This window comes from Centroberyx gerrardi, chromosome 10 (genome assembly GCF_048128805.1).
Source record: "Centroberyx gerrardi isolate f3 chromosome 10, fCenGer3.hap1.cur.20231027, whole genome shotgun sequence".
Lineage (NCBI taxonomy): Eukaryota > Metazoa > Chordata > Actinopteri > Beryciformes > Berycidae > Centroberyx > Centroberyx gerrardi.
In genome coordinates, this window is record NC_136006.1 from 13,673,446 (window position 1) to 13,695,099 (window position 21,654).

At 43.1% G+C, this 21,654-nt stretch overlaps 2 protein-coding genes across 2 annotated transcripts; one reads left to right on the forward strand and one right to left on the reverse strand.

The window, feature by feature from the left end:
* The first annotated feature begins 87 nt into the window (after positions 1-87).
* On the forward strand, positions 88-11,785 carry smarcal1 (SWI/SNF related, matrix associated, actin dependent regulator of chromatin, subfamily a-like 1). The gene is made up of 17 exons (XM_071918372.2): positions 88-757; positions 863-1,208; positions 1,364-1,414; positions 1,961-2,218; positions 2,386-2,436; positions 2,888-3,071; positions 3,395-3,545; positions 4,854-5,015; positions 5,248-5,313; positions 5,786-5,926; positions 6,619-6,837; positions 7,476-7,546; positions 7,784-7,886; positions 8,738-8,920; positions 10,241-10,341; positions 10,630-10,726; positions 11,353-11,785. The coding sequence occupies exons 1-17, from the start codon at positions 398-400 to the stop codon at positions 11,548-11,550; spliced, it is 2,742 nt and encodes a 913-aa protein (XP_071774473.2). The 5' UTR covers positions 88-397; the 3' UTR covers positions 11,551-11,785.
* A 901-nt stretch (positions 11,786-12,686) lies between these two features.
* LOC139926610 (thioredoxin domain-containing protein 6) lies at positions 12,687-20,646 on the reverse strand. The gene is made up of 18 exons (XM_078286119.1): positions 20,585-20,646; positions 20,411-20,468; positions 20,036-20,139; positions 19,841-19,912; positions 19,031-19,147; positions 18,840-18,924; positions 18,489-18,571; positions 18,285-18,377; positions 17,431-17,585; positions 16,844-17,040; positions 16,417-16,561; positions 16,183-16,290; positions 15,133-15,284; positions 14,840-14,984; positions 13,624-13,886; positions 13,444-13,539; positions 13,255-13,353; positions 12,687-12,938 (listed from the first exon to the last, which is right to left on the reverse strand). The coding sequence occupies exons 1-18, from the start codon at positions 20,615-20,617 to the stop codon at positions 12,865-12,867; spliced, it is 2,079 nt and encodes a 692-aa protein (XP_078142245.1). The 5' UTR covers positions 20,618-20,646; the 3' UTR covers positions 12,687-12,864.
* Positions 20,647-21,654: the final 1,008 nt, after the last annotated feature.

Consider the following 21,654-nt stretch of genomic DNA (forward strand, 5'->3'; position numbering starts at 1 on the left):
GTATTGTTCCACGAACGCCCATGCTTGGCTAACATCATTGAGACGCTGTTACTCTGTGCCAGTACAGTTTTGTTGGGGAAGTTAACAGTTAACTGTTGATAGTTTTTCTTCCTGGCTAGCCTAGCTAACGTTAGCAGCTATCATTAGCAGAGGAGGCTGCAGTGCTATGAGTGCATGCATGCAAACTTTGCTAACGACAACGTAACGTTAATAGTTTTACTAACTGTCCAAATGTTCTCAGTTGGATCACAAGCTTGGTTGATTCAGTTAATTAACGTTAGATGTATTGGTAAGCTCTGAGCCTGATTGCTAGCTATCTGAATTTGTGGATGACTGTGAAGAAGTTGCTAGTTGGTGAGCTAGCGTTGGCTATTAAACAACAGCAAAGCTAATCAACATGTCCAATCAGCTGACTGTGGAGCAGCAACGAAAGATTGAAGAAAACAGACAGAGGGCTTTAGAGAGAAGAGCCCAGAGACTTGGCCAGACTGTCAGCACCAATCAGAAAACCTCATCAGGCTACAACTGTACTTCCGTAAACTCTCAACAGAAAGTTGCTCCGGATCCTGCTACCCTCCCTCATCACAGAGGAACAACTCCCAGCTCAGCTTCTAGACCAGCACAGTTTGTCCCACCCTTTAAAAACCCTTTACAGAACCACATCAACCAAAACCAAGACACAAAGCCTCAGCAGTTATCTGGCTTTGGGAAGCAGATTGGTCAGAGTATTCCCCATAACTCTGCCCCTTCCAGACAGGTGAGATCTGAGCAGCTTGAACGTTTTTCCATTTCCCTCTGTCATTGTTGGGGGGGGAAAAAACGTACAGTCTTTCTTGATGCTCTGTATTGTCTTTCCTCATAGATACAAGTTATAGACCCGCTTCCTCAGTCACGGGGTCAACATGTGAGCAGCCCTGGCTTGTCTGGTGGAGGGAACTTCGGTGTGAAACCACTTGAGCCTAGCTTTGCCTCCACTAGCTCCGGTGGTACACTTGGCTCATTCTACAAACAAAGCAGTAAACATGTCCAAAGTCCTGTGGCACAGCCTTCCTCAAAACCCTCATCTTTGAACAGTGTACCTCCAAAAAAGCCTGCCATCTCTATGAGAGGGAAATGTGTGCCTCACACAGAGGACCGCTTCAGAATAGAAGTGAGCTACCATGCAGAGCTTATTGCTGTTTTCAAAACCATTCCCTCCAAGAGCTATGGTAAGCACCTGCCGTGCAACTATACCTATTGAGTTTGGTAATTAAAATGAATTATTCAAACAGAATCCCTGTATAAAAAATATGCTGCACACCAGTGGTTCAAGTTGAAATCTACTTGTACTTTTGTAAGACTTTTGTCCCTGTCTTCACCTTAGACCCTGCAACAAAGATGTGGAACTTCAGTCTTGAGGACTATCGACAGCTAAGTATGTACAATATAGAAATATTCTCATCTCCTAATGAAGACTGTCATATGAAATAGTTGTCTTTGTCAGAATAGGTTTAAGCATGCATTCACTTTGCACAGAAGTAGCCTAATTTTGAAGGTATGAGGAAGTAGGGCAGGGAAATGTGGCTGAAATCAATATCACAATGATCATGAGGTTTTTTTTCTATATCGATAAATATCATGATATGGCTCACGTATGCAAAATCACATGTTAAATAATTGAATTCATGTTCATCCCATTGAACCGAAAGGTAATGTTAGGTGTGATGTCAAACAAAACTGAAATTCTCAAATAATATTCCTACCATTCCTCATTTTGTCAGAGTTTTTAAATATAATTTGCTTGTTATCATCAATTTAGACAGCAGAATCGTGTGTCATCATATCCCAAAATCACCAAATCATCACGATATGATTCCAGTGAAAGACGATAAACAATAATATTGAATTATCGCTCGGCCCTACGAGGAAGTATTTGTTATCCTGATGCTGTCGGCCCCTGTCTCTCGACCCTGTGTTTCAGTGGAGGCGGCGGCTGCCATCTCTGTGTCGTTGCGGCCTCTGGAGGGCATGGAGGCGGTGGATGTGACGGCAGCCGGCAGTCGCGCTCGTGACAGTGCAGCACTGGGCGCGCTGCTGAAGCTGTGCAACGGCTGGCAGAAACCCGGAGCCACTCTGCAGGGCCAGTGCATCCTGGTGTCCCGATCGAAGTTTGAGGTTGACGTCGGTTACCATGTGGATGTTATAGCTGCGTTCAAGCAGATGCCAACGAAGAACTACGGTAGGAGTTACTTAATTTAAATCAATACAAATGTGATCAATGCTGTTTTTCTTTCTTCCCATCTGTTATGGATCTTGTTGTACTTGCATTTTATAACTTTGGCAATTGCTGCTATTCTGATACTTGTTTTTTTTTTTTGTTTCTTTCTTTTTTCGGGTGGGGGGTAGACATGAAAACAAGGAAGTGGAGTTTCTCGCTGGAAGATTACAAAAGACTCAGTGAGTAATATTCTTTCTGTTATGCAAATAGTTTATCTGTGTTAGTGCTGAAACGATTAATCAATTAGTCGATCGACAGAAAATTAATCGATTATAATTTTGATGATCGGTTAATCATTTTAGTCTTTTATCAAGTAAAAATACCAAACATTTGCTGGTTACAGCTTCACAAACACTAAGATGTGCTGCCTATCTCTGTTTCATATCATTATAAAATTAATACTTTTCAGTTTTTTTGGCTGCTGGTCAGACTATTAAGCAATTTTAAGACATCATTTGTTATTATTTTTGACATTTTATAGACTACATGATTAATTGATTAATCGAAAAACATAATGAACAAATGAATCGATAATGAAAATAATCGTTAGTTGCAGCCCTAATCTGCATGTTCCTGTTTGTCTCTGTTACATTTGCCATCTTGTCTAACCACACTGTGTTCCACACCCAGTGGACGTCCTCAGTGGGATAGCAGCAGTGGAGGTGGAGCCTCTGCCCAGGGCAATAATCCAGGCTTTCTGTGCCAGGTTGGACGGGCCTCAGGCCGGGTCTTTAGAGGTCCCTGAGGCAGACCTCTCCACCATCGACCCCTCGCTCACCCGCAGCCTCATGCCCTTCCAGAGGGAGGGAGTCAAGTAGGTGCCTTTGGACAGCCATTAGTGCTTGTGCTCTGTCTGTGCGGTGTAGCCAGCCACTCTGTCAATACTTGGCGACAGCTGTTATCTGGAATTTGCTCATTCTTGTGCGAACAAAGTTATCTTGAGCATAATGAGCCATGTATTTCATCAACACTTGCTCATCCTCATATGTAGGAGGGGATCTTATTCAGACTATTTGTGTGCCTACAGTTGGCGTTCCTCTGTGACTTGAAGTTGATGCATTAAAAAGGTTGGATCGGTGTGACTTCCCACTGTGCTGCTATAGTTTTCTGTATCAGTATCTGTGACTGTCTCCGTAGTTTTGCGGTGTCTAGAGAAGGCCGCCTCCTCCTGGCTGATGACATGGGCCTGGGGAAGACGGTACAGGCCATCTGTATCGCAGCCTACTACAGGAACGAGTGGCCCTTGCTGGTGGTGGCTCCCTCCTCTGTACGATTCACCTGGGCCGAGGTAAAAACACTCAGCAGACTATTCGGTTAATCACAGTTGCGTGCCCCGAGGAACCACCCGATTGCTTTGTGAGTATTAGACTCTATCACTTTCTTTCCATTTAGGAGAAACTGGCCGAATGTCATTATTGGTCTGCATTAAGTCAGTAGACACCTTCTTAAGGATATCCTTACAATCCGGGTCTCTAGTTCCGTTTGACAAAAGCTATTCCCTACACATTATAATGCTGGTTTCTGCTTAAACCTCTCCGCATTTGAGGAATGTTAATCCTGTCCCCCAAGGGCTGCTAGCACTCTGGTAGGTAATTTATCTTCAGGAGAGAAGATGGCAGTATTGAATTTTATGCATCTATTTCTTTGTCTCACGGGTGCAGTTGATAATTTGAACGATGAATCATTGTTTTGGCACGGAATGCTGACACTGTTTGTTTATTTATTTATTGGGCTACTTTGTTGATTCTGTCTTTCACTAAGATCTGCCTTACCTGACATGAAAGCTTGAAAGTTTTGAATTTATTGTTTGCATCATCGAAATGTTGTGTGCCTCAGGTCTTTGTCCTTGTTAGTTTAGTTTCCATGCCAGCTAGTTTGAGAGTTCATCTCGGGTTTCTCTCATTTCTCTGAGTGTATCTCTCGTCTTCTATTTACTCTCGGCTTAATTAGCAGCTGAACTAGCAGGCTACAGTAGTCGTACATTTTCAAACAAGCTTTCCTTGGCCTGCTGTCTATTGACGAGACAAGACAGTCTGTCTGTTCTCTAAATGGATATCCCGCATCAAATACAATTCCCCAATCAGGAGTTAGAATCGCCGAGGAGAGTTTAGTCAGAGGATGTCGTCCCATTAAAGGACATTTACTTCTCTCTGGCTCGGCTCTTATCTGCACTGTTAGTCTTCTCTGCATTTATCCAGATCTGCTCCAAAGCATGGGAGCTGTAACTTAGTGAGTTAAAGCCAGGTTGACAGGCGAATGGAGAGCAAGTAAGTGAATTGTCAGAAACATTTTGGCCACTGTGGATATTATCCCACACCGCATTATTGGCTGTTTGGAAATGGAAACACTATGGTGTTAGGTTGGCTGAATTATTAGCGATTAGTAATGTTTGGATCAACTACAACTCACAAAATAATTTTTATTGAATGCGTTTCTATGGCATTCATTACAAATTTCACAGATTGTCATACTTCCAGTATTTGGGGCACCCTGGGAAAAGTAAGGCCTGAAAGCCAATACTGGCCCATTTTTTATGCAGTTTGGTGTTTTGTTTCACTCCGTGTTTCTGAGTTTGAATTAGTATCTCTGTCTGCAGGCCTTCAGGCGCTGGCTTCCCTCAGTGAGGCCTGACAGCATCAACGTGGTGGTGAAGGGCAAAGACAGCCTGCGCTCCGGTTTGGTCAACATCACCAGCTACGACCTCCTGAGTCGGATGGACAAGCAGCAGCCAGCCAATCCCTTCAATGTTCTCATCATGGTTGGTTGTCTGGTTGAACTAACTCGTATTTTAGACATTGATGGTTTCCAATTTGGAATTTGTGTTCAAGTTTTAGCGCCCAGATCCTTTGCAAAAAGATAACTAAATTAACATGGTGTATTTAAGTCAATTCATTGATGTAGTGATTGGTATTAGAAATGATTGTGTCCTTAAAGGCAATAATGTTATAGAAAAATCTAATGTTGTTATTTGTTTCTGCCATTCTGTGCAGGATGAGTCCCACTTTCTGAAGAACATGAAGACTGCACGCTGTAAAGCAGCTTTGCCCCTGCTGAAGGTACTTTTTCTTTCCCTTTTTCTCTGTCATCTAACTTGACTTTGATTGATTAACAGTTTTATTACCTGCGCCAAGGAGGATTCAAACAGTCCATAGAAAATCTAAAAGAGCGTCGTAAATCAGTTGTTGCACTTCGCTTGACTTCTGTTCCGTCAAGCTGTCAAATCAGGGACAAGGAGAAATTTCCTGAAATATCTAATGACCATTTTCCTACCCAGCAGGCCAATAAAAAAATCTTTTTTTTTTGTGCACCTGCCACAGTGGCTGATGGATCCCAGAATTTATTTGCCATTTTCGCTATGTCACTGTATTAGAGTGAAATGATTGTTGTTTACGTGAAAAGTGGCTGGTAGAATAGATAAACGCACCAGCCACAGCCGGCATTTGGCTCTCGGATGGGATTAATTCCTTGCTCTGTCACCTTCCTTGCTCGCTCAACGGCGTTCTGATCAGAGTTGTTTTCCGTCCTCAGGCGGCGAAGAGAGTGATCCTCCTGTCTGGGACCCCCGCCATGTCCAGACCCTCAGAGCTCTACACCCAGATTCTGGCTGTCAAACCGACCCTCTTCCCACGGTTCCACGAGTTCGGGACGCGCTACTGCGATGCCAAACAGGTAGTTTAAGTCTTCAGAGTGTGATACTTAATACCCGGGCCCCGGCGGCATTAGAGCGGTAATTGGCTGAAATTCCAGGAGGCCTCTGAGAACGCTGAAGACATTAGGTGTGGGATTATCTCTGATTTCTTTATCGGTCTCACTTACATTGTATAGTCTGCAGTGTCTTGGAGGGGGATGTATGTGCACCAGAGGGAACATTAGGCAGGATTGCTGACGGGCACAAAACAATGTAGGAATATCAAGGCTGTTATTGTTGGGATTAGCGCACTATCACGCTGGTGTCCATGGGTAAACAGTGCATACATTAGCATTGATTGTTTTGTTTTTGTTTTCCTTTTTTTGAGGTGTAGAATTACATTCTGAATACAAAAGATGCCTCTACAGTCATTTTCTTTCCATTTATTTCACCTACTTTGTTGTACTGCCCTTGTCATTTACATCTACTATTATTTTTAACAGCTTACTTGTACTTAGACGTGTCCAGGTTTTGGTTAGAGGGAACTTTAATGTTTTTATTTAGTCCTTTACTTCCAAATGAACTGCTGCTCGCCCCCCGTTTTTCTCTCCATCTCTCTAACCTTTACCTCCCCTCTTCCCGATCTCCAATCCTCCCCTTCCACTATCCTGCAATCCTCTCAATTCCCCTCTTCTGCCTCCATCCGCTCCTCTCTCCATCCCCTCCTCTCCAGCTGCCTTGGGGCTGGGACTACTCGGGCTCGTCTAACCTCGGGGAGTTAAAGCTGTTGCTGGAGGAGTCTCTGATGCTGCGCCGCCTCAAGTGTGACGTCCTCTCCCAGTTGCCTGCTAAGCAGCGCAAGGTCGTCACAGTGACCGTAGACGGCGTCAACACGCGCACCAAGGCTGCTCTCTCAGCCGCAGCCAAGGAGCTGGCCAAGGGACAGCACAATGTAAGTTACAAAGGCCTCCTGTAGGCATGGAAAAGCTGGGGAAGTCATGGAATTTGAATATCATGTTTTCCAGACCTGGAAAAGTTATAGTATCCAAAATCCTAGAAAGGTCATGGAAGGTTGTTCATAATTTGTTTCTCTAGCAGGCAGTTGTTTAATGTCAAGCTTGGCTGAAACTAGTATATTTATTCCTTTTGAATGAATAATTCCCCCAAAGAACAAACGTCCTCATTAAATATGTCCCAAAAGATAATTGTAGCGAGCAGGGACATTCAAATCAGATATAGAGCAGAAACAAAATAAACATTTGAGCATAGTACGTTGTAATTACCTTGTAAAAGGGTTTAGGGTAGGGGTTTTTATGTTAAAAACAGATGGATTTGCTCTGACTTCATCAGCGGAGGGAGACCTTGGATAACCTCAGACGCATCTCAAACACAGCGACTGCTTTCAAAGCGACCCAGAACATTTCAGAGAGCATCATTTTATAATTGTTTATACACTCTAGACGGGAGTGAGTAGTTGACCTTGGTTGTGCATTATCACACTGCTGCTCACAGTAATGGCAATCTTATCAAATCATGAAAAAGAATCTCCTGTCAGTTCTTATCTGATGTTGCTCTTTATCTCTCTTTCAGAAGATGAAAGAGAAGGAAGCCCTCCTCATCTTTTACAGCCACACGGCTGATGCCAAGATGCAAGCCATTATGTATGTACACACCCTCTAATGGGGGATCAGTAAGTCATATCAGCTTAGATTTGTGAAGTACTTAAAATAAGCCAGGTAATGATGCTTAGGCAGAGGCTTTTGTTTTGTCAGACCACTTTGATTAGACAGGCTTTGGAGATAATTGAAAGTCTTGGCAATCTAAAATATAGGAATGACTATCTCAGTGTGCTTCATTCTAAAAACATTTCAGTGCTATGTTGTTTGTATCATTTCCAGGGAATACATCATGGACATGCTGGAATGTGGAAGGCAGAAGTTTCTGGTTTTTGCTCATCATAAGTTGGTTCTGGATCACATTACCAATGAACTGGGAAAGAAGGTGACTAAGATTATTTGCAAAATGTATTTATCCCGTAATTGTTAAGGCACTGGTTTTCTCTGTTACAGTGTAGTAGGTCTGTTCTAATGTTGGTTGGTGGAGCATGACTGGGATCCCTGGAGGCCTCTCTGACATCTGCAAAGTGGTCGAATGGAATCGTCTAATTGTTATTGTGATATGTAGCATTTGCAAACAATTATTTTTATACAGTATAAAAGCTAGATTTACATTGAAATATAATTGGGGCATCAAAGAGTCAATTATACAGCATTTTGTTAACCAGTCATTTTCCCCTGCTGTTGCGTGGGAGTTGAAAAGTCAGCCTTCACTAGCTGAAGAGATTAGGTGTTGAGGAGGGCTGACCTCACATTTGAGCTCAACAATAATAATAATGGAAATGTGATACTTTATTATTATTATTGTTATTATTAAAGCTGGTAGGGATTCAGTGTCTGGCTCAAGGACCCTTCAGCAGGGCAGATTTTGCCGACAAGGGCTTGAACCCGGGTCCTCTGGTTGAAGGACAGTGCTCCTACTCACTCCATGACCCTTCCGCCTCACTTCCATTCAGAAACAGCAGCTTTAGTTCACTCTGAATTTGAACAACACTGTGTTTATCATCCCTGTTTTGCTTGGTGTTGTCCTCACTGTTAGGGTGTTATGTTGGTTTGCTGGCTCGTCTGTTTTCTCTTTGAAGAGCCTCTCATTAGCAATCTCCAATTTTTGTACCCTTCATGTTTGGCTGTTTGTTGGTGATTCTTGTCAGTTCCCCTTGTTTTGGAGGACAGCTGTTGGTTTAGTTTTGTAGGAAACGGAACAGCAATTAAAATGGCCTCGCATTTCCTCTACAGAATATCTGTTACATCCGTATCGACGGCGCCACTCCGTCAGCTGAGCGGCAGCAGCTGTGTGACAAGTTCCAGTACTCGACCGACAGCTGCGTGGCTGTACTGTCCATCACTGCAGCCAACATGGGTCTCACCCTGCACTCTGCTAACCTGGTGATCTTCGCCGAGCTCTTCTGGAATCCTGGGGTAGGGCATGGGATGTGATCCCTGCAAAATACACTAACTACTAAAATACAATGGAACTACTTTATTAGGTACACCCAGCTAGTACCATTTAGGAACCCCTTTTGCCTCCAAAATAGCCTGAATTCTCCTAGGCTTAGATTCAACAAGGTGCTGGAAACGTTCCACAGGGATCTTGGTGCATGCTGTTTTTTTTTTTGGTGGCAAATTGATGCTACAAACGTCCCATTCCACCTTATCCCAAATTTCTGGGAACTCCAGAGGCCATTGCAGAAAACCAAAGTCTAGTAGAACCGTCTTGAGACAACAGTGCATTATCCTGCTGGAAGTGTCCATTTGAAAAAGGATAGACTGTTGTCATGAAGGGAAACACCTCAGCAACCATATTCAGGTACGTTTTGGCGGTCACATGCCCACTGTAGCCTTCTGCTGCTATAGCCCATCGATTTCAAGGTTTGACAAGTTGTGTGTTCTGAGATGCCCTCCTGCACATCGCTGTTGTACTGAGCTGTGATTTGTATACTTGTTGTGGCCCACTTGTTAGCTTGAGTGAGTCATTGCCATTCTCCTCTGACCTCTCTCTTCAGTGAGGCGTTTTCACCCACAGGACTGCTGCTGACTGGGTGTGTTTTGTTTATTGCATCATTCTCTGTAAACTCTAGACACTGTAATGCACAAAAATCTCAGGAGGGCGGCTGTTTCTGAAACGCTAGAGCCAGCACATCTGGTCCAATAATCATACAACGTTCGAAGTCAAAGTCAGATCAGCCTTGCTCATTTTAGCATTTAGTTGAACAGTAACTGAACCTCTTGGCCCTGTCTGCATGCTTCATGCACTGAGCCACAACCGCGTGACTCACTGTCTGGAGGAGAGAGCTGTAAACAGGAAAGTGTACCTAATAAAGTGGCCAAGTGGCGGTTACAGCAGTGTTTCCTGTAGTTTTTTGTTTTGGTTTTTTTGTATTGTTTTTGTAGCTGTGGGAGATGGGGGTAATTTTGGTTTCTGAGACCCAGGTTTACTGCTGGACTATTCCAGGATCAGCTCCAGTTGGTCCAGCAGTCTAGGAATAACCATTGTGTAGATATTTTTATCATGATATACGCATAATTGTGCTGTAATTACAATTATAATTGTTACATTTTTGGCAGACTGAATAATAAGGCCAGATGATGAATTTTCATTGTATTTACATTTTTCTTGCTGTTGGAGCAGTTTTCCAGCTGTGTGGGGCCACCACAGCTAAATAAATTAAGTAAACACTGGGTTACTAAGAAACCTCTAAGTGCACTTTATTGACATTCCTTAATGCTTTTCTACTGCAGGTTCTCATTCAGGCAGAAGATAGAGTCCACCGCATCGGACAAACCAGCAACGTGGACATTCACTACCTGGTTGCCAAAGGAACTGCCGATGATCACCTGTGGTACGTGTTTGTTGGGGGGCGGTACGACCCCGCTGTGTGTCCTTTGGCTGTTAAAGCTATTCAATATAAAAAAAAGCATTTGTGTATTTTATTTTAGCAGGCATGCTCTTTTTCAGCCATGCCCTGCTTCACATTCATACATTTACACCCATTCAGAGTACAGCCAGTCTTCTACTGTTGGCTGCTGAAGCAGTTAGGGGTCAAGTTCATGTTGGTTCTCTAATATGTATGTTGCCATAAGCATTGAATTGAATCTGCTCAATTATCATAATGTTTTTGTTGATCCAGGCCCATGATCCAGGGAAAAATGAATGTGTTGGAGCAGGTGGGCCTGTCTGAGTCCAACCTCTCAGACAACGCAGTGAACGCCAGTTTCCACTCTAAGGTGAACTCTGCATGCATGTATAATTTGTGTGTAACCCTTTGTAAGGTGTTGACATACCATGCACATGACATTACACATGTATGTAATATTGATGAAACATAACTACATAGCAATTTTCAAAATAAAAGTCCCCTTTGCCAACACAGTTCACATAATTGCACCAATACACTATCAGTCAAAAGTTTGGACACACCTGGTTGACTGTACTATGTTTTTCATTATTTTAAAGCCTCATTATCCTAAAGGCTTATGCTTAAATGCTTGAAATTTGTGTCTTAGACAAATATAAATAGTGAAGTTGATGCCTATGTATGAGTTTATTTATTACCAAAGCCTTTGTCTTTCCATCAAGGCGAAGGGCGGCTACTTTAAAGAATCTAAAATATAAGACCATTTTAACACGTTTTTGGTCACTGCATAATTCCATTTGTGTTATTTCATAGCTTTGATGTCTTTACTATTATTCTAAAATGTGGAAAATAGTAAAAAATAAAGAAAAATGCCTGTGTCCAAAATTTTGACTGGTAGTGTAGATTACATTTCATTCAAAGTGTGTGCCAAAAATGTGCCTGTAGATTCCTTCTTGAACTTGATTGTCTAATGAGTTGTTGTTTGTATGTGTTCAGGACCCGCAGCAGAGGACCATTACGGAGATGTTCCAGAGGTCTTTCACTGAGGATGATGACATTGACGAGGCCATCTTACTGGAGGCAGTGAACGACTGGGACGACAGCCTGCCTGGAGACACTCCTGCCCAACACAACGACATGGTCGCACCAAGCCCCAGCAAAAGGATGTGCATTAAAGACTATTTCAGCAGATGACTCAGGAAATGTTTATTTTCCTAACAAATTGTATAAAAGTCACTCTGTAGTGCTAATTGTGTAGCGCTTTTTTGCTACAGGTCTCAGTTGTGTGAAGCAGTCATGCTGCCCTTAGTTCTCATACTGTATGTTATTGTATTTATCATGACAGGCGTGGACTTATTTTGTCTTGTGTATGTGGGGGAAAAAAAGCCTCTTTATTTTTTGTTGTTCAATTCATGTAAATAATACTGTAATAAACCTATATTTTGTCTGCCAGAATAAAGAAATTCATTGACTGAAAGGCGGTGCAGTGGAAGCCTTCAGAACTTTGGAACTTGGCTGGTTACTATGGTGACTGAAGATGTTTTTTTTAGTTGTCCAAACATTTGCAGACCAATTCAGTTTTCCCTGTACTTTCTTCCTGGCTAAATTCATAAAACCCGATCCACTTGATCCTCAAGTAAGTAGCCAATGACATAACGCTAAGAAATGTCTGGTGTAGCTTACCTGTTAGCTTGTATCTTGTTAAATGGAACATGCCACCTTTGCTATTGAGCGTTTGCTTAGCAGAAAAATCGTTATTTTTTCAGAATAGGAGATAACGTTAACTAACTTAGTTGACTTCCAATAATATTCCAGCCCTTCACTCTCCCTCATCTCTTCCCAGCATGACAGATGCATCATCGGCAATCCCCAAGAGCCTCAACTCCCTGTATGAGAGGTTGTTGTTCAGGTTCTCCTACGAGGGTTTCCACGATCCTTGGAGCATCGCTGGCTTCGTGGTGATCCTGGTCTTCTGCACGGCGGTAGTCGCCATGATCCTGGTTGTGGTCTTCTCCTGCAGCTGCGGTGTTAAACCACACACCAAACGGACCTCAGTCCACCCGGTAACCTCTGTCCAGACCGTTCAAGGCGCCGTCTCCACGCACTCGGTCACACAGACGCTTGCAGAGGACTTTGCGTTAGTTGAGATGCCACGCGAAGAAAAAACACAAACGGAGCGAAACCACAAACGCAGCCGGGTCACCAGCTCGAAGTTGTCAACCAAGCCACACAAAAAGTACAGAAAAGCCAGATTTAAAAAGAGAAGATCCTGAAGATCCCAAAAGACCTGACATTGGCTGAGGAACAAATGTTCTCTTTCTATTTTTTTCCCCACCCATTTTTATGTAGCTATACAAATATGCAGCATCTAATGTAAAAAAAAAAAAGATGTAGCCTATATAATATATTTTTCAGCATTAGAGAAATTTGAATGTCATGTTTATTTTAATGATTCATAGAGTGTTGTTCATTTACAGGATGGAAAATAAAAAGCTTAGAGGTGATGATTTAGTCTGGGTGTTCTGGCTCTTCTTTCTCTCCTGTCTGCGGGCTGCAGGGATTTGATTCAAGCATCTGGTCACCTGTAAAATAAAAAAAAGACGATTAGCTCATCTGAATGTGGTCACTGACAACAATGACCAAAGCTTAATTACTCCTAGAGCCAATAAAAAGAGGATTAGACAATAATGTCACATGGCTGAAATTCATAACCCATGGGACCAACACAGGGACCAGATATTTTTATTATTTTTTCCCCAAAACGGATATTTGTGAATCAAAGAAATTCACAAGAAGCTACAGCATTTGAATTGAACTTGTCACCCAGAGCGACTGAAACGCTCAAAAGTAATCATCTGACTCTACACTGTCTACAGAGAGACCATGATAGCAATTTACCTTCACCATTCTGGCTGCTGCTCATGACATTATGGAGATGAGTGGCATCAGTTTTCTCTGAGTCAGGAGAGACTGCCTCACCTTGCCCATGGTTGGTATCTGAATTGTCAGTATTCAGAGAGACAGTTATTGCAGTCTGCTCACAATGCACAGCATACAGTAAAAAAAAGCCAGTGAAATCTTGCATACCTTCATGACTTGAGTGAACATTATGAGAAATTTCTTCAGCTGGAGATCTTGACATTCCTGAATTAATGGCATCTGCAGAGCCGTCTTGCTCTTTTGCTGAAAGAAATGGATCTTGATTTAACTGAAACCAGATGGTGGTGTATTTTAGTTGACTTCAGTACAAAAACATTACATGATTACCTAAAAGGGTTGCGTCAATCTCTCCGTCACTGGTGAGCTCCGTGTCTGAGCAGATGTCACCAAAGATGAAGTGGATCTTCTCCTCTGCGTGTCGCTGACTGGAGGAGCCGTGGACCGAGTTGTGGAGAATGTTGGAGGCAAAGCGGGCCCTCAGGGAGTCTGGGGAGGACAGCTTGGCCTGCTCAGGGTCTGTGGGGCCCATCATGGCCCTCCACTCCTCGACTGCATTTTCCTTGGTCAGGACCAGCATGATACAGGGACCCCTGAAACAAGGAATGAGCAGATATGCATATTTATCCTAACAGATAAAATAGATTGATTTGTTTTTAAAATGCCCTTCTATGAGAATTTTAACTATTGCTTATTCTAAATCAAGGCTGACAAGGCATTTAGAGGACTGCAAAAATACAAAGATATCTCAGTGGATGGTGCGATGGCTTATTACTAGCCTACTGCTTTGATACAGGCGGGACTAGTAGAGCCAGTGATTGCCAACACCTGTGGCTGAGCTTATAAATAGAGGACTCTCTCTCTCCCTCCCATTATCAATGTATGCAACACCCTTCACACACACACACACACACACACACACACACACTCTTACACTTACTGATTGTTATTCCATTGTTATGGATTGAACAAATTTATCAGCTTATTAACAGACAGGATGGCATCTCCAATATATGCTGGATGTAATGCTCAGTGCAGAATAATGCAATCAACTTGTCAAGAGCCACTTCCTACCTACCATTACTACAGTAAAATGCCTTTGGCTGGACCTTATGTTCAAATACACTGAAAGAGGGAAAGTATTACCTCGGCTATGAAAACATCCTTCCAAAATGTCCTAAGATGGTCTGAATCTATTGCTGCAATTAGAGCTAAATCTGAGCTGATCTTGAGGGAGAGTGACAGCCAAGGTAGTTTCTCAGGCTGAGGCGCCCAGCTGCACCCATCTCTCTGCCCCATTGTGTCTGGAGAGTTGTGTAACAACCCCAGTGAAGGGACTAATCGGAGCGGAAGATGCGTCTACAATCTAGATGGGCAGTGGAATAAGAATGAAATCGAGATGGACTTTCCAGCCACTTGCCCGCGGCTGCCTTGATTCTAAGCTGCTAAGATTACTGTTAAAAGGTCGACTGCAACTCGCAGTGGCAATAGGAATTAGGGCAGGTCCGCTGTGGTCACTTTGCCCTGCTCTTGCGGACAGACTAACCGACTCATGAACTCCACCAGCTGGCTGAAGAAAGGCTTGTCCCTGTGCTCTTTGTAGAACTCCTCAGCCATCTCCCTGGACAGAACCGTCTCCTTCAGCCGCGCCACAGAAAAACCACCGCTGCGGATCTCCTCCAAAATCTCCTCTGTCCGAATTAGCACAGAGGGGGGAGGAGGCAGAGAGAGAGAGAGGAGATGGAGTTCAGTGCATCTGTCATGAAGTTGCTGTCTGCTTTATCTATACTGAGAAAAGTCAGTGAAGTTTCTATACTGTTTTGAATGACCATAAAGAACCTTGGTGCTCCTCCATGGCATCAGGTTTGATCACAGCCAGCGTCCGCTGCTTAGGAAAGAAGAAGTCGATTTCTCGCTCTGCCTCTTCACTGCTGGCGCTGCCATGCAGCTGGTTGATAGGCTCGTTCTCCACAGCAAACTGGGCCCTTAGACTGAGTGGTGAGGGATACAGCAGACAGAAAAATCTACTGTCAGATATTCTCAGGCTATTAGATATCATCAATTTATGATGTTCAGTGCATTCCAGGAGTCATTTTGTGATGAAGTGTTGTAATTTACTTTTTTGGTGTACCCGATTTCTCTCAACCTGCCTCGTCTACTTCTGTTTCAGTTAGTGATTTCCTACATTTCCCAGAATGCCTTTCGACAACTCCCAGAGAACAGGTGTGCACTAGGTTTCATTTGTTGCATTCAACTGTGGATTATATATTATTACATGTAGGTGGAGAGAACAACATCGATAGCAGAGCACAAGTTTTTTCAGTTGAGAAAAAGTAAGAGTAAGAGTTATTAAGTAAGTAAGAGTCATACTCCTTACTCAAAACACAACATGTCTTATGGCTGCATTGCATTCTGGTCTATTGAGGCTGCTGTCAGTGGAGTAATTGGTATCTCTGCCTGCCCTCTCTGTCTATGCTGAATTTCTCCCTGTATGTTAAAGGTTGGTGCAAAATGGTGTAACAGCACAACCTCCAGTGGGATATTGCTTTTATACAACAGTTCTATAAACAAAGCTATTTATCAAGTAAAGGTAATTTGAGAAAACAGATTATGATTTTTGTCTTTTGTTTGTCTCCGCCAACAAAAACTGTTCCCTCAGGATTCCACTACCACGTGTTGCCAAGCAACACGTAAACTGTTTAGATTGGAACACCTGTAAAGCAGAGTGATAGTGAAATGTCCCAGTGCTGTTATACTATATATCAGCACTCATGGAATGCCTTCTGTCCAATCAAATCACTCAACCGGACTGTTGTATAATAGTTGTTATACTACAGTGAGTTCTTTTGACAGTGAGTGAAAGGTTGTCTGAACCATACACCGACTCACCAATCAGGATGTTCCTCTTTGGCTTTGTTAACGTCAGGAGGACCAAGGATGTTCTTCCAGTGATGGACAGCTTCTGTCCTGGCTAGAGCCAGAGCGAGAACTGGCCCGCTGTAAACACACACATTGATACACACACACACACACACACACGCACACACACACACACACACACATTGAATAAACCTCTGCAGTGTCGTACTGCTCTCTAGATTGTTTAGGGCATGTGTAAGTTACCTGGTCATGTTTCGGAGCAGTGCGGGGAAGTAGTCCTCTTCAACATGTTGGAAGTAGAACTGTCTCACCTGCTCCTCTGTCAACATCACCTCTCTTTGGAGAGCCACTGTGAAGCCTGACTCATGGATCTGAGACAAGATCTCCACTGCAGAGCCACAGATATCAAATAGGTAATCAGCATAATATCGATAGTTTCCATGTTCCATTTTGACAGTATGATACATTTTTCTCTCAAAAATTGGCTTTGTCTTTAGGCTAGTTCACAAAGTCAACTGAACAAAACCTGTAAAGCGTGTGCCTTGTCACTCAGCAAGCATATGTTTGCTCAAGGAATCAGAGCAGGTCTGCCATGTTAACATGAACCATCTTGTGTGTGTGTGTGTGTGTGTGTATGTACTCGTGCTTGTGTATTTGGCACGGGCCCCACCTCTGTTCTCTCTGGCAATGTCAGGCCGGATGAGAGCCAGTGTCCTCTCCACACGCTCTTCCTCCCCATCCTGCTCTGGTACCGAGGCCGTTCTAAAGTTGGGGAAGAAGAAGGCAAGCTCCCTGCCGGCCCGGTCGCCGTCCTCGCTGCCGTGCACGGCGTTGAGCAGTGTCTGTGTGCCGTACTGCGCCCGCAAGCTGCAGGAGGCCAGGGGGGAGAGAGAAGAGCAGAGCAGATGGTTGCGCGGCTGGTGCTCAACCAAAGAGGAGCATAATGTTTGGGTGTGTCTGACGGAGCGGGTGAGAATGCGCTTTTCATTTGCTTGTCCAGACTTCACAGTGATAAGAATGCTCCATAATGTTGTATAACAATCATTGAACTTAAAATGCACTGAAGCCCTACTGTGCACCGAAGCCCTACTAAACATCTGTGCTGAAATGAAATAGAATAAACAAATCATCATGAATCAGACATGCTGGGTGATCATTTAATCGTTCCTAATGATTGTAAACTGTTGATTTCTCAAGATAGCTGTTGATTTATAAGCTCTCTGTGTGGGGCATAATGTATTATTTTCAGTGACTAACCTTTCTGGCTTGTCTCTCTTGGCTTCCTCGATGTCTGCCGGGCCAATGAACTCGCGCCATGCTGGCACAACATTGGCTGAGCCTTCTACTTGAGACAGCACCAGTATGTGGGAGGGGCCACTGGACATGAACTGCACCAACTCTTCAAAGCAAGCCTGCAAAACAATAATAGCATACACATGAGCACACGCACAGGCATGTCTAGGCACATATGTAGATGTATACAGACACACACACACACATACACAGACACATTATTCAGGTGCATGCACACATTCCCGAACACGTGGACACATATCGACAAGGAAAGAAAGACAGAAACCTGAACTGCCCATAAAACCCCTTTTCCCCTTACCCCGTACTAGCAGGCTTATGCATTTTACTAATTTCACAGGTTTTCTATTGCGGGAAGTTTACCTGGCCGCCTTTTCCCTCACATATTTTGTATTTCTGAATCTCTAATCATTTGCTCTCATCACAAACAGCATGATAAGCAGAAAAGCTGCTTACACAGCAGCTCTATTTTGGGCCTCGTGCAGAAATGCATATGGATGTGTGATGTATTGCCGACTAAATGAAATGATTTTGCGCTGGTGTTGAGCGCTGTGGAGCTCTCCCAGTAGGACGTTGAGTCAGAATACCAATTGCCCACACCAGCTTTCACAAACATTCATTCAAGCCCTCAGCCATTTTCCTTCAACAGGAATTTGTTTGACTGGTGTGGCAATCTCTGCAATGAGCTACAAAGATGATTGACTCATAACCCTTGTCTGTATTATTTTTCTCTGTATAGGTCTGTACTGTATCTGCCATTTTTTCCATTCTATTTAATCCTCCGCTCTGTCATGCCATACCTCTTCTGCTTTGTGCTGGTAAAAATCTTGAGCCTCAAACTCAGTCAGCATGCGTTCCTCGTGGGCCAGGATCTCAAACCCAGCATCCTGAATCTAGCCAGAGGAGTGAAGTGAGCATAATGTGTAAATACTGAACAAGCAGCTGGAAGGCCTGTGACTGTCTGGCTTGTCAGAACACAAACACTGCTGCTCCTCTTTCTGTACCTTCATTATAATCTCATTTGCCTTGCCATGAGCGACAGCATCCGGTTTGATGATGGCTACTGTGTAGGATTTACTGGCAGGAACTACAGAGGAAGAAGAAGGGGGAAGAGAGAGAGAGAGAGAGAAAGAGAGAGGGAGAAAGACAGAGAGCATCATCAGTAATGATCAATAACACTGAGAGAACAAAATGCAAAATGTGCCACAAACTGAGGATAACGATGATGATAATAGAACTAAACATAATAAGAACAACAGTTACAGCAACAATAACGCTACCGCCAATGAAAATGACAACAACAACGAAAATTGACAGCCGATCCGAAGACAACGAGGACATCGTTTCTATAATACCAAGTACGCCTTCGTCATTCTCTTGCTGCTCCGGCCCCTCCTCCTCTTCCTCCTCCTCCTCATCTACCAGACCTTCATCTTTAACCTGCCATACAAAACAAAACAAAAACAAACAACTTGTGTGTGGATACTTGTATGTGGGTGCGTGTATGTGTGTGTGTGTGTGTGTGTGTGTGTGTCAAACTGCTCACCACTTTGCGCTCGCCTCCTTGTTCCAGGACCAACTTCTCCTTGGTCAGTTCCTCTACAATCATCCTCTGGAGGAGCGGAGCGTTGGCCCCTCGCAGCACGGCCACCAGCTCTCCCCCCTGCTCAGCCACAACACAGAGGAACGGGTTACTAATAGGGATGGGACGATATACTGAAATTGAATATATCATAATATGAAAATGTGACAATACGTATCGTCAGGCAGAAAAATGAATTGCGATATTAGCTCCATTTTATTCTGCTGTAGTAATCACAAATGAGACGGCTTGTCCATCACAGTTTCATAATCTCTCCATTGAAATTATATTATTTGCACTTTGTAATGACATTTTTAAATTGTTGTTTACATTCTAGCAAGACAATGCCATCACTAGAAAGATTTATGTCTCAGAAATAAACATAAACCTGCAATTTGTTGTCATCGAACTTTGGTTGTATCGAGTTGCGAACCCCATATCGCATATTGAATCATGAGATAAGCATATCGTCCCATCCCTAGTTACTAACTGAAGTGGAAACAATGATATATACTCATATATATCATACATACGGCTTGGAGATTACTCAATATTATCATTTATCGTCTTTCAGTGGAATCATATCGTGATGATATGGTGATTTTGGGACATCGTGACACAATTCTGCTGTCTAAACTGATGATAACATGCAAATTTTATTTAAAAACTGACAAGCTGACAAAATGAGGTATATATTAAGTATCTATTACTTTATATATTAAATAGGAATATTATTTGAAAATGTCAGTTTTGTGTGCATATACACACACTCACCCCATAGAACAGGAAGGTGGGCTCACATTTGCCTCGATACCTCTCTAGAGCATCAATGCTGTCTGCCTCAGCCTGCATGGCACACACACACACACACACACACACACACACACACACACACACACAAATGGTTAAGGATTGCTCCTTCACAGATTTTCATTCCACGTTAAATTGCTACTTTGTCTTGGTGCTTACTGTGGCAAAATGTAACAGGTCGTCACCCAGTTCGTTCTTGATTTTCCGCAGGAGACTAACAACGGCTCTGCAGGGGCCGCACCACTGCTGGTACACATCAACAACTAGGAGGAGAGGGGGTGGGGTGTGTGTGGGGGGAAGGGAGTTGGGGGGGCATAATGTGCATAATGATTACATGACTAGACTGGTGCAAGCATTCATTCTGCAGTTATCACAGCGAACACAGAGGGGCAGCAGCATACAATAAATGACAATCACAATGAAAGAACTCATTCAGATTTTGTCATTGCTGTGATGATTCTTAGTGCTGCAACATTGGTATTCATTTTTACTAGGACATTGAAACATTTATTCTTTTTCTTTTAAAGGTCTTACCTGTTAACCCTTTTGTTGCAAGCATTTCATCCCATTGTTCATGGTTTGTGACAGGTGCCTGGACACAAACAGTCAAGTTAATATAAAGTAAGCAGGAAACACAGAGGCAGCAACAGACTCTTGCCCTGCTGTGTCTGGAAATATAATCTGCAAACTCTGCTGTGTTTGACCAACCTGCAGGCTCACTTCTTTCTTCTTGCCTGCCATTTCAGAGGCATAACAAATGATGGGCAAATGAAAATAATAGAAAATATCTCTCTCAAGCCCCCAGTAATGTTACTATAGGCGTTAGTTGTATTAGCTGAAATGCTAGTTAGTTTGTTGCATAATCAAACTCTTCAAATTCTCTAATGGTGCACGAGCTTGTTTTGCCACACGGTTGCCAAGCAACGGCGATCCCCCTTTCCGGGATACATCCTCTGGTTGATCTCCACCAAAGATCGTATATTAAGTTGACAAATCACTCATTCGTAAAAACAACAAAAAAACTAGTACCTTTTTCAGGCTGCGAAAGTAGGCGTTAAACCTTGCACTCTCTTCCTGTAGTTCTACGTAATTTCACACCGTTACCATAGCGAACAAAAACAAGCTAGTACAGACCTTAAAGAAACCTGTTTTTCACATACTGATCGCATAAACAAACATTTAGCTCTCCATATTTTGGGGTTTGTTTGTATTTGGTCCAAACAAACTTAGATGTTTTAGTGGATGATATCTGCAACAAGAGGCCGTATCTCACAATGTTTCTATTAATGTCAATACAGTGAAAGCAGAATCTGTGCTACAATTTGTGTCGCCTCGCTGCTCGATGACGTTTATGGTACCCAGAATTAGGGGCAGAGTGAGAGCTCATATCTTTTTCCGCTCTCTGTTTCCACTCACCCCTGAGGGTCGCTGTTGAACAAGCTACAATGTATTCATGTACAGGACTACAAAAGTAAGTGGCTCTGTGTTCCCCGTGTCCCTGTTCGACCCCAAGATATCTTTCCACTTTTTCCAGTTTAGAAAGTCGACTGGAGGTAATTTCGTTTTTCACCGCCACGAGCCTCCGCCGGCAAATCTCAAAGCAATCCTCTAAAGCTTATGCTATCGTGCCAGTGTTGTTTTCTTATCAAAACAACAGATGGTGCACAAACACCTAAGTCTGATATCCGCGCGGTTTTGCTATCTAAAGTGTATTATGCTTTTTTTCCCCACAAGTAGGAGAGACTACAGTACACAGCAAACCTTGACGAATTAATAAG

What these genes read in the sequence shown, in the direction of transcription:
- smarcal1 (XM_071918372.2), top strand. Translation starts at nt 398, where the DNA reads ATGTCCAATCAGCTGACTGTGGAGCAGCAACGAAAGATTGAAGAAAAC. An exon ending in ACTCTGCCCCTTCCAGACAG is followed by an intron (nt 758 to 862) that starts GTGAGATCTGAG and finishes CTTTCCTCATAG; the next exon opens with ATACAAGTTATAGACCCGCT. An exon ending in TGAGGACTATCGACAGCTAA is followed by an intron (nt 1,415 to 1,960) that starts GTATGTACAATA and finishes CCTGTGTTTCAG; the next exon opens with TGGAGGCGGCGGCTGCCATC.
- LOC139926610 (XM_078286119.1), bottom strand. Translation starts at nt 20,617, where the DNA reads ATGGCAGGCAAGAAGAAAGAAGTGAGCCTGCAG. An exon ending in AGAAAGAAGTGAGCCTGCAG is followed by an intron (nt 20,469 to 20,584) that starts GTTGGTCAAACA and finishes GTTTGTGTCCAG; the next exon opens with GCACCTGTCACAAACCATGA. An exon ending in CATTGCCAGAGAGAACAGAG is followed by an intron (nt 16,562 to 16,843) that starts GTGGGGCCCGTG and finishes GTGGCTCTGCAG; the next exon opens with TGGAGATCTTGTCTCAGATC.